Raw genomic sequence first — 12,205 nt, forward strand, 5'->3', positions numbered from 1 at the left:
CATTGCTTTTTTTCCCACTCAAATTGATTTTGCTAAAATATGGATGTTGCTGCTTTATTAGGATCTTAGTCTCTAGATTAAAAGATAAATCTGAGACAGATCATATATCTCTTAATAAAGAAGGAGTTGCTTTTGAAGTATGCTTGAAAATAACTATTCAATGGAATTCAACATTGCCCTCAGCGTTTTCCTATTCCCATGCATCTGACCTATGTGTATACACACATACATAAAAACACTACCTTCAGGCATTGGAAAGATTTCCAATTGTGATGCTATCACCTGCTTGAAAATGCTATCTATAAAATAAATTCAAGTAATTCTGTCCCAAGCCTTTAGTCTCTAGAACTACACATGTATCATGTGCCAGTTACTGAGATTAGACTATTAAATTTTTAAAAAAGCTTTTATGATCATAAGCATAAGTCTCTTTTATGTCTATAGGGGCCTTGGCATAGATAAATAGAAATAGGCATTTTCCATTTAAGACTTGAGAGTATGTCAATTACTGTGCTATATGCTGTAGATACGAATATGATAGTTAAATGTTCTAAGTTAGCATGAGGTAATTTATCAAAAGATAAATTAAAACATATAGTTTTAAGCAGTATAAATAAAGTATGAGCTGCATAACCATGTGAGGAGAGTGCTAACAACTTCTGAGAGAATTACTTAGAAAGTTAGGAAGGTTATTTTAGCAGAAAGACTGGGACTATCAGGTAGGAAACGCCAGACAAATTATCTAGATAGATAATACAGCATTTGTAGAGTCCAATGGGTGAAATTTAAAGCTAATCTTGGGGAGGCATGTTACTCAGGGTTGCTTGCACCCCTGGGAACAGAAGCAGAAAACACTCATCAGAATGTATGCAGTTCTCTGCTTTTTGGAAGGTGGGATTCTTTTTGCCAGCACCTGACTCCTGCAAACTGGGCGCAAGCAGCTCCAAGATGTGTACAGAGCTTCCTGCAAAGAGATTGAGGAGTGGGGATTGGGAAACTACTACTGTGTTCAGAGCTGTGACTGACAGAACATTTTCACAATTGATTGACAACCTCTTCCCCAGGAGGTTTTAGATTTCCAGCATAGTTACATCAGGACAACTCTACCAATGTAATTGTTGCCTCAGTGAAGAGATAGGTTCCTGTTCTTTCCTTCACTGTCATCTTCCCCAAATCCTGCAATTCAATACCAATGTGATTTTGATAGATTATGCCAAATTCTCCATCAGAGGTTTTGTAACACTCTTTTACCAATGCCAGAAATGTGTGAAAGTGTGTGTTTTCTCACAAACTCACAAATAGAGTATGGTTTACAGCGTGGAACATTGCTAATATAACAGTAAGAAATGGAATTTCAGTGTAGTTTTAACTTGATTTTTATTCTTATGTATAAATGTGAAGACCTTGGTTTATGGTCAAGACTCTTTTGCCTTTCTCTTCCTGTGAACTCTGTTCATTTTCTGTCCCAACCCTGTTTTAAATGCATTGTTGATACTTTTCTTAGCTAATTCTTTTCTGCTTTGTAAATCTACGTGTGTTAGAGATATGAACCTTTATCTCTGATGTTAATTCCAACTATTTCTCCTGGTTTTTCACCTGTGATTTTATTTTGTTTATTGTGTTTTACCATATAATTTTGTAATGTCATCCAATTTATCTCCCTTTTTACTTGTTGCTTTTTTTTTATTTTGAGCTATAGTTAGAAAACATATACCCACTCCCACATGAGAATAGATTTCATCCATATTTTATCTATTACTAACACTTACACTATTATTCATTGTACATAAATATCTTCTCCATTTGGAATTTGGTATATTTTATGAAGAATGGATGTAATTTCATTATTTTCTGTTTAGCTCTCCTGTTAGGTAAATGCTCTTATTCAAAATCTCTTCTTACTGTTTTGAGTTGACTCTATTATCATATGCTAATTATTCATACACAATTTTGATTACTTCTGAATTTTTAAGTCTATTTCATTACTATAATATTTTTTTTCTTTTGGTTGTTGTTCACTTGTTCTTTGCTCACATAGGCAGGAGAATTTCTTTTCTTATCTCAAAGTTAAAGCAAAGGAATAGTAGCAATTAACTCATTTTGGGCATGTTTGGATCCTGCAAACTGTATCTAAATGCAACTCTTATGTTACATTGTTTCTTTGACCCTGAACGAGTTATTTAATATCTCAAAGCCCCCAAATCCCTCTGTAAGTGGGAATAACTTACAGTTTTTTAAAAATTTTATATTTGTTGATTTTCAGAGAGAGAAAGAGAGAGAGAATAACATCAATTTGTTGTTCCACTTATTTATGCACTCATTGGTTGATTCTCTTATGTGTCCTGAGCAGATATTGCACCCAGAAACTTGGCAAATCAAGAGGATGCTCTAATCGACTGAGCTACCTGGCCAGGGCCAGAGAGTTATTGATAATTTCTTATATAAAACATATAGCACAGAGTAGGCTTCAATAATTAGAAATGAAGTTATTTTATTCTTGTGGTTATTGTTTGACCAAATGCATAGACTCTATAGTTACATGATTTGATGTTTACATTTTATTCATATTGGGAAGAATACTGTAAATATTGTTCAATATACAAAGGTAGATGATACAGTTGAAGGGAGTTTCTGCAAGAAGAAATATTTCGACTCACTAAAAGTTTACACTAAAGAAATATTATCTCCAGATACTAAGAGTATCATGAAAATATTTTATGTAGTATTTAAAATATTTTTATTTAATATAATTGATGTATTTAGTTTGATACTTATCTTAGGGAAAATATTTGCCCAGTTTGAACAGAATATGTTCATTTTAATTTCCAGGCATCTTGATATTTGGTACAAATTACTAGTTATTGTTTATTTCAAGATATGTTGAAAGACCATGAAGACAATAATTAAGATTTATGCACTATTAAAATAAGTTTTAGAGTTCAAAATTTGCTTTCTCAACACTTAATATTTCTTTGTATGTGATGAAGTTTCAAATAATTAAAGGGCTCTTTTAATAAAAGATATTTAGAAAATCATCCAAACATAACATATTTTTCATCCTCTTACTTATAAACTAATTAAGTATATACTACATTTGCATCTAATTTCCCTAGACTGCATAATTTTGAAATTTAATTTATTAATGAAATTGAAATTTTGTTCCTCAGTTAATGAAGGGAAATAGATATAGCAGATACACATATTACTCACTGTTCTCAATTATGTGCTGAAATCTCAATGTTTTTCAGGGACTCCTGAGGATTACCCACGGTTTTTCCATATGCATCCTAGGACTGCAGAACTTAGTCTCCTGGAGCCAGTAAACAGAGACTTTCACCAGAAATTTGATTTGGTTATTAAGGTAAATTAAACAGATTTCTTATTTTGTGTGTGTTTATAAAGTGCTAATCAAAGAAAGCTGTAGAAGCTACTGTAAGCACTTTAATATTTTTTAAAAAATCAAATTTAATTTGGACAGCAATTAGCCCATTGTTTTTATTTAAAAAGTAAAGTGTAGCAGTTTTAATACACTATTGCTTTTATTTAAAATAACTTTATTTTACAATGTGATTCCAATACTGAATATTTTTATATGTACTAAATGCCCTAGTCAAATGTATATAATTTGACATTCTATACTTTATAACATTTCTAACACTCAATTTTCTACTAAAAGGAATTAATTTTATTATTAAAAACTTAACCAATGAATATGCTTAAAATGTGCATAGATTTATATTTTTATTTTAATAATTTATTATTGTTATATGTTTCTGTAACATAAAAGGAAAGATCTCACTTATATAGAAATTATTTTAATGCATGTCTCATTTTTTAAAATGTTGATAAATGATCCTAGACTGAAAACATTTTTAAATCTTGGGAAATCCATTTGACATTATAATTTTGGTATAATAATATCTAATTTTATAATAATAAAATCATTTGAAAGGTACTGTGGAAACTCAGATGATTTGTTGATTAATTTGGATAGACTTCATTAATATGGTAAGATTTGTGCTGGGCAGTAAAAGAAGAGTAGAAATTTACCAAGTAGAAATGGCAGATGGGAGCAGGGCATTCTAAGTAAATGAAGAGACATAAAAAATGAAACAGCAAGTCTACTGTGTTATATAACTTTTTCATATCTATCTATCTATCTATCTATCTATCTAAGGTTATAGAAATGCAGTCTTATGGAATTTTTCAAATTTAAAATTGGTAAAGGAAAAGGAAGTGAGATAAGGAAGCTTACTGAGCATGGACTTTGTACAAGGTGTTTTATGTACTTTTTCACTGAACTATAACCATAACTGTAGTAGTATGCTGATTAGTACAAATGTGGAAACTAAAGCCCGGAGAGGGTAAGTGATTGGCATAGAGTTACATCAATAATAGGCAGCAGAATTGAGATTCAAATTTAGGTTTATCTAGTTTTTTTACCTCCCTAAAGTGCATTTGCTTAGAAATGGGTGTCTGGCTTAACTGTCAATGAAACTACAAACAATAATATGTAGAAATGCATTTAATTTCACATCTAATTAAGGCATACTATTTAGGACCCAATTATATTATTATCCATACCAGATCCTTATTTATATTATGGTCCTTTGTCCTTAAAAAATATAGTCTAGAGTGGAAAGGGTCATATAAGCCAATAAACCAAATACAACAAACACAGCAACTGCTAACAGGAAGAAACATGAGTGCTGATGAAGTGCAGAATAGGTATGTTTAAATTAATCTGAGGACTCAGAAGATTTGTTGGAGATTACTCCAAGCTAAATTTTCTGTATTGGAAGGGTTTTCCCAATGAGTAAAAGTAGAAAATATGTTTGAACATCAGGAAGAGCAGAAGTACAAGTGTGGAGGCATGATGTAGCAGGCTACAAGCAGTTAACAGGGAAATGAGGTATGGAGCCGGACCATGGGGCGAGCCTTCTGTGCCACTGCGGTTTCCTTGGATTTAATTCAGTAGGGTTTTGAGAGTCATTTAACAAAGACTTCTTTTACCATTTGTGTATAATGGTCATGCATGAGAGTCATCTTCTTACATTGACTACATTATTTTTATCATAGGACCCTATAAAACTCAAAACTGTATATCCATTGTCTGCTGTCTGTCTACCTGGAACCCTGCTGTGCTGCTCTCTGGAGGAATTAAGAAACTTGACAAAGCACTGTTTCCAAACTAACTCATATAAAACCTGAAATCAATTCTTTTTCTCCATTATCAAAGTCAGTGGTCTTAGTTTACCCAGTTACATTAAAACCCAGTCCATCAATTAATAGAAACAAACCTCAATTAGAATAAAATGCAGGTATTTTTTAAATTTTATATTAATACCTTGTATTTTAATGAAATTTTTAACATATTAGTTAAAATTACTGTGTTTTGTGTGCAATCAAGAGGATAATAAGCAAAGGCATCAGTCTATGAGAATAATAATGTGCCCCCTGCTTGAATAATAGCTGAATATTGTGGTTTTGCATAGAGGTCCACTGAATCACTACAATATGGGAGTTCTCTCCTATAGTAAGACTTTTACGTTCTTCCTTTTTCCTTATTTTAATAATGCTTCATTTTTCATTGACCATAAAAGTTTTTATTAGATTTGATCCCAATTTCTGTATCAGAAGCTAAGGTATAATAAAATAAAATGAAGTATCTTTTCCTAGGCTTTGAAGAAGAATTCTGCTTCAAAAAGCTGTATGTTCATTTAAGCGCTGGTGATGGTGATAAATTAGCGATTTAGCATCTTCACTTTATCTCTTTCTGCCAGTGATTTATTCAGTGTTCTGGCAAAGTGTAAAGGTGAAACTGGAAGGATACGATGGAGTAGTTCTCTAACCTTAGAATACGAAAGGAGTAAAACATGTCAGTTAAAAGAGGAAAGGATGTTCCAGATCAAATCATTATTCCAAATTTTATGTAATAGTAATAATTTAATCATACTTTAAGATAAAATGCATATTTTAAATAAGAATATTATATTTGGTTTGCCCCATTCAGTTCATATGTATGCCTTTTGTCCTTGCATAATTATTCATAAAACTCTTTCACTCTCAAAATGCCCCAGTTTGTATAAAATGTTATGTGATCACCATAGTTATAAAACAACAAAACATCTATGATACAGAAATATGAAACCACATTTTATTCTTTCTTTCTTTATTTTTTAAACAGTATTTTTTAAAGATTTTATTCATTTATTTTTAGAGAGGGAAGGGAGGGAGAAAGAGAGAGAGAGAGAAAAACATTAATGTGCGGTTGCTGGGAGTTATGGCCTGCAACCCAGGCATGTGCCCTTGCTGGGAATCGAACCTGCAACACTTTGGTTCACAGCCCATGCTCAATCCACTGAGCTACGCCAGCCAGGGCATGAAACCACATTTTAGATTCTAGATGATAATGAGATCAGGCATGGTGTTGATAACAAAGCCTGTAAAATTCACACTCATTATTATAAGTGTACCATTCCTAAAACATTTTATTAGTTGGTATTTTAATACTCTAAGCACTTAATAGAAAGATTAAATGGATACATTATTAATAATTCACTGCCAGTTGCTCAAACATAATTGTGTTTTTTATCTGAATCTGATAAATAACTAGTAGCAAGGGTCACAATAGTATCACAAACATCATTGTATCATAGTTTCTCTGATTTCCATGTTGTTACTCATTGACCTACTCATACTATCTATCTGGCTACCCTTGAACTTCTTTTCCTTCCACATTATGGACATGCTAATCATAAACTCTCATCAGTCACCCTGCAGGCTTTCTGTTCCAGCTGTATTAGACTGCTTGCAGTACCCTAAACTCATCATGCTCTTTCTAGGCTCCAGGCATTTACAGATACTGTCCCTCTTCCTGAGTCATTTCTCCCTTTAACAACACTAATGCACACTGATGTTTCGTTGCTGCTGTAGATGCTAAGATGACACTGCCTCTGGAAAGGCATGGCAGTTAGTTAGAAGCTCCTGTTTACATTTCTGCATATCCCTATTGTGGCTCTGGTCACTCTATGTTGAATTTACTCTTTTATTTTCTCCTGACTTTTATAGGAGGGCAGATTATAATATATTTCTTTACCTTGTGGCCTAACCCCTACCCTTATGCATGTACAGTGCATAGAAGGTACTCAAATATTTGTTGTCATTGGTTTCTTTCTGGTACAGTAAATCTTTTATGGCTGCTGGAATTGAGTCCCTAAAACTTCACTGTATTTAAATACACAGCTTACGGCCATTTATGAGTGCATGTTAATAAAATCTTCTTTCTCCAAAGATTCGATACCTTTTTGACACAAAAAAAAATGAGCCACAGAATTGAAACTGGTGAGCCTAAATAGCAGTGCTGAAGTGCCAGTGTCCCTGGCAAGTCTCTTTGCTTCAGTAATTCGGGTGTCAGAGGACAGCAGCATCTGAGGACGAGTGAGGCCCGGGAGAATAGCTACTGTAACCACACATGGGAATCTCTGATGCCACAGTGCAAGAAAATGTTTAGCTTCTCTTTGAATAATGATCTCAATTAAACTTTACACCATGAGGATTCAATGGAAAACTTTTTAAAGCAAATGGCATTTGCTAGTTTCCAATTTGCCAAATTCTTTCTGACAGCTTATTAGGTGCCTGACATTTTGCTTGGTGTTAAGGAGACATAAATGTATGAAAGCTCTGCCTTCGAGGGAATCACAAATATGGAAATTTTGCTTTCAGACTTACTTTTCTTCTGATTTCCACATTCATACTTCCAGTCATGGGCTGTATACCTACTCCTACCATTATACAATTGTGTGAAATTAAGAATGTAGTAAACTACACAGATCCATTTAAAACCTCTTTCTTTCCATTGATAATATAATAACCAGCCACTCACCCATGTTTGGAGCTCCCAGTTCCTCTTAGGACTTTACTTGGCCCCATATGTCCCCAACCAGGTACTTTTCAAATCCTGTCTAATTCCTCTGGAATGTATTCTTGAATGTATTCCTAATTCTCCATGCTCACTGCAGTTCTGGAGTTCCTATCCTTACAGCCCATCATCTCACACACATCTCTCAAACCTTAACCTCTTTTCTTTGCATCCCACCTCTCCCTGCATTACTAGTAGAGTATTGCTAAAACAAGAAAACAAAAATAGACCATGCTGTTCCATAGTGTCTTCAGGTTAGCTGACAATGTGCCCCCTTCATGAATTTCCAGCAGAGAACTTTGTCTATTGAAAGATCATGTATGTCAGGGACAGACAGACAGACTAGCAGGTCACAGATCATCAGTCATCACTTCTAAAATAGAAAGGATGGCATCTCCCATGAAAATGAAAGAACTATCAAAATTAATTAACTCTATTAAGGAGATTGTGAAATATAAGCTCCTATTCTTTCTGCTGTCATGTGAGTATTAAGAGTTTATCAAAAAAGAGAAATAAAGTAGAGGAAAGAAAAGTATGGAATAGTCCTTTGGGGAAAGATTAAATAGGAGCCTTCAGTGAGCCATGGTTAGGAAAAGAAAAAATATCAGAGCTGAAGTTGTCTAGCCACAGGAAGCAAGCCAAATACTATGGATGACACACTTTCATAATTCTGGAACTATGCTAGCCATAGACTCCTCTCCCAATTCTTATGGATTTCTGTTGAAAGAATGAAGCACTCATGTACCTTACATCCCAGTTCAGCGGGTCAGTAAAGACAATCTCACTTCTGCTCCAGCAGGAAAATCTGTAAGGTGACAAAGAGAGAATTCCTTTACACATATTAGAGAACATTATCCCACAGAAATGTCAGCCATTATTTCTTACTGGTACTGAAATAGAAATACTTCTGTGTATTTCTGAATGAATCACACTTTTGGAAGTCCATTGACATATTTGATACATTTGCCAAATGTTCATCTTTAATTTTAATTTTATGTTCTATTTTTTAAAAAATGTCAAATTTCCACATAAAATGTTATTTTATCCTCCCAAAGAACATTATACCCTTTTATTTCATCCTGATTGTCCACTAAAAATCCTAAGTACAAGGTTGAATTAATTGCCTATGATGCCAATTATGGAAATTAATAAAAGGGAAGAATGTTTAGTGTCCTCTTGTCTCATGCAGTTATTCATCCAGCTGGGTCAGTCAGGACAAAAATAGAATATAGCCATTGAATACAGTGTATGTCCAAATTTACAAGCTGACAAAAGGCACACAGAGGTGATATTTTACTTGACCTCTTTCCTTCCACAAAAGGTGACTACAATTACTTGGAAGAAGAAAAGCAATTTATCCATTCTCGTCACAGTACCTTGATTTTGGTAACACCCTCTTGTCTGCAAAAGTCATTGTCAGAGTACAACTGCAAGTACAGTACAACGTTCAAATGAAAGTCACTTTCTGACAGCCCTTGCCATATTTCCCACGACACACCCCTTCACACACTTAAACTATCTTAGCCCTCCTACAAGATTGTTGCCAAGTAATCTTTCTTCATAAACTTCTGGGTTGGTGCATATAATTCTAAAAATAAAAGGATATATCTAAAAACTTGAGAGCTAAATAGGGCTAATCATTATTATTTTTCTCAAGAATAGTCTGGTACAGAGGGGTAACAAACTTTCACTAACTGCCAGTCTCTGACAAGTAACACACTTAAAATCTATTTTTATATGATGGTTTATCAAAATTAAAATATTCTAGGATGGAGTATTCCCATTGGCCAATTCACATAAGGTACTTGAATGGGTTTTCTCCTAGTTGAGAAAACACTGAGGAAATGGGATCAACCCAATATTGGCCTTTGCTGGATGGGGAGGCAAAGGGCAAGGCAAAATAAGGGGGATAGAACATGATTAAGATGTTATTCATTCATTTTTAGAGAGAGGGGAATGGAGGGAAAAAGGGAAGGAGAGAAATGTTGATTGGCTTCCTCTTGCTCACCACCAACTGGGGACCTGGCCCACAATCCAGGCATGTGCCCTAACTGGGAATCAAACTGGCAACCTTTAGGTTTTTGGAACAATGCCCAACCCACTGAGCTACACCTAAAACATGATTAAAATCATTCCAGAAAAAAAAGTCACTACTTCATCATTACCACAATTTTGTCTCTGATTTGCTTTACCATTTGTAGCCAAGATGAGCCCCATATTTAAAACATTAGCCAAATAGTCCAATGTGGCTATGACTAGACACACTTTTGAATTTGTGATCTTCCCCAAGTGATTGAGTTTTTCTTTTTTAAATCATTCAAAATTGCATCAGTCATTGTAATGCCAGGTCCTGCCTCAAACTCTAAGTAAAGAAAACTATTTTTATTATTAAAAGGTATATTCATATTTTCATTGCAGTAAATTATAAATAGAATGGACATATTCTTCAAGTAAAAATAACATATACTTCAGTTGATTTAAAATATTATCTAGGTGAAAAGTATGTCAATATTATTTTATTGTCATATCATAAATGCTATTTTTGGAATTTGTTGTCTATATTTCTGTCTAGTGAAAATGTTTTTTCTTTTTTGTCAAACAAATCTATTCCTTTCCTACCAAGAATATATTCTATTACTATATTTATGACATTATAAAACATTCAGTTGTATTATATTCAAAGTAGTTTATTTTACCTGATAAGTTATTGGATATTTTTGTGTTTTTTAAGTTCTCATATTTTAAAAACTTTCATAAATAAGTTTGCTGTCAATAAGTTATGCATTCTTGAATTTTTAGAGTATTGAAGTTTAAATAAAGGAAGTTCCTCTTGGTCTTATGGAAATATAATTTTATTAAGAAAGATCAAGAAGCAATGAACACACTTACTTTTAATTACTAATTAATTGGTAATAGTAATATGATCTTTGACCCAGAGAAACACACTTCGCACAGCCTCTCTCCCTAAGATATTCCTAGAGAAAAACCGATGATTATAGAAAAGAAGGTGACCTATTGCCAGTTATTGGACCTTTGACCCTCCAAATCTTTGCAGAGCTTAGTGAACTAAGCAGAATACTACCAAGAAGTCTTTCATATGAGGTTCCTACACTTTCATTTCCAACTTTTAGGTCCAGCTGAAATTTGAAACTTTGCCTAAAGGTGAAAAACAGTAACAATCATTTGTATTCAAGGCTAGAGCAGAGTTGGTCTGGGCAGCTCAACCTAGGCTATTTTTAGTATAATGACTTCCTTCAGCCTGAATGAAAGATGTCAAAAGCCAGACCCAACTGATCCAGTAATGACTGTTGATTGAACAAATTGGGGTCATGTGAAGTGCTTGCTTTTGAAAAGCAGATTGCACAGCCCCCACTGAATCAAGATGCCCACCTGTTTTTCAGGGTGCCAGAGTGTGAGCTAATCTATGTAAAACATTATTTGGGAACCTGATAAGGCAGGATAAAATTTAAATAATTAAGGAAATTGACAAACAAATACTCATCAGAAGGCTTGATTGAGCCCTAACTAGTGTGGCTCAGTGGATTGGGCATGGTCCCATAAGCAGAAGGGTCACTGGTTCAATTGCTGGTCAAGGCACATGGGCCACGTCCACGGTTTTGGGCCACGTCCCCCACTGGACATGTGTGAGACGCAACCATGAAGTTTCTCTTGCACATCTATGTTTCCCTACCGCTCTTCCTTCCTACCTGTCTCTCTAAAATTAAATACATAAAATATTTTAAAACATTTTTTTAAAAAGCAAAATTATGTTTTTACATTTAGAGAGGCAAAATAGCAGAGGGGTTAAGAGTATGAACTTTAGAGACAGACTCCTGGTTAGCACCTCTGAAAACCCTAAAATAGGACAAACCATGTAGTAGTAAACCAAAAATATTAGTCATATTAACAACAAACTAATGTTCAGACAGAGCTTTCATGTGGTATTTTTAAAGATACAGGGATTAGATTGTTTCCATAGGACTAATTCAATTTTATTTCTCTTTTCAGTGGATCACTTTGTTTTCACCATGCAAATAATATATTTTCCCTGGCTACTTTGTTTTCAGCATGCAAATAATATATTTTTCATGGCATCACAGTTAGCAGTAAAAATTAAAAATATAAGAGCTGAATGTAAAATATAAGCTTCTTTTGTTGTTATAGAATGTTTTCTGTTTTCCCCTCACCATTGGTAAACTGTATTTGTATGTGTGTATTGGTGGAGGGAGACAAGTTATAAATTTTGTTACTTTTCATAGCATTATTAGTATGTCCAGGATGTGA

General features: G+C 33.9%; 1 protein-coding gene across 1 annotated transcript in view; it reads left to right on the plus strand.

The window, feature by feature from the left end:
* PCDH15 (protocadherin related 15) overlaps nt 1-12,205 on the plus strand; it is a 782,416-nt gene that overhangs the window by 450,813 nt on the left and 319,398 nt on the right. The window contains exon 11 of the mRNA XM_045842279.1: nt 3,249-3,361. Coding sequence (XP_045698235.1) covers nt 3,249-3,361 — 113 coding nt within the window. The remainder of the gene's footprint in view (nt 1-3,248; nt 3,362-12,205) is intronic.

Source organism: Phyllostomus hastatus, unplaced genomic scaffold (genome assembly GCF_019186645.2).
Source record: "Phyllostomus hastatus isolate PE091 unplaced genomic scaffold, TTU_PhHast_1.1 phas_contig_38, whole genome shotgun sequence".
NCBI lineage: Eukaryota > Metazoa > Chordata > Mammalia > Chiroptera > Phyllostomidae > Phyllostomus > Phyllostomus hastatus.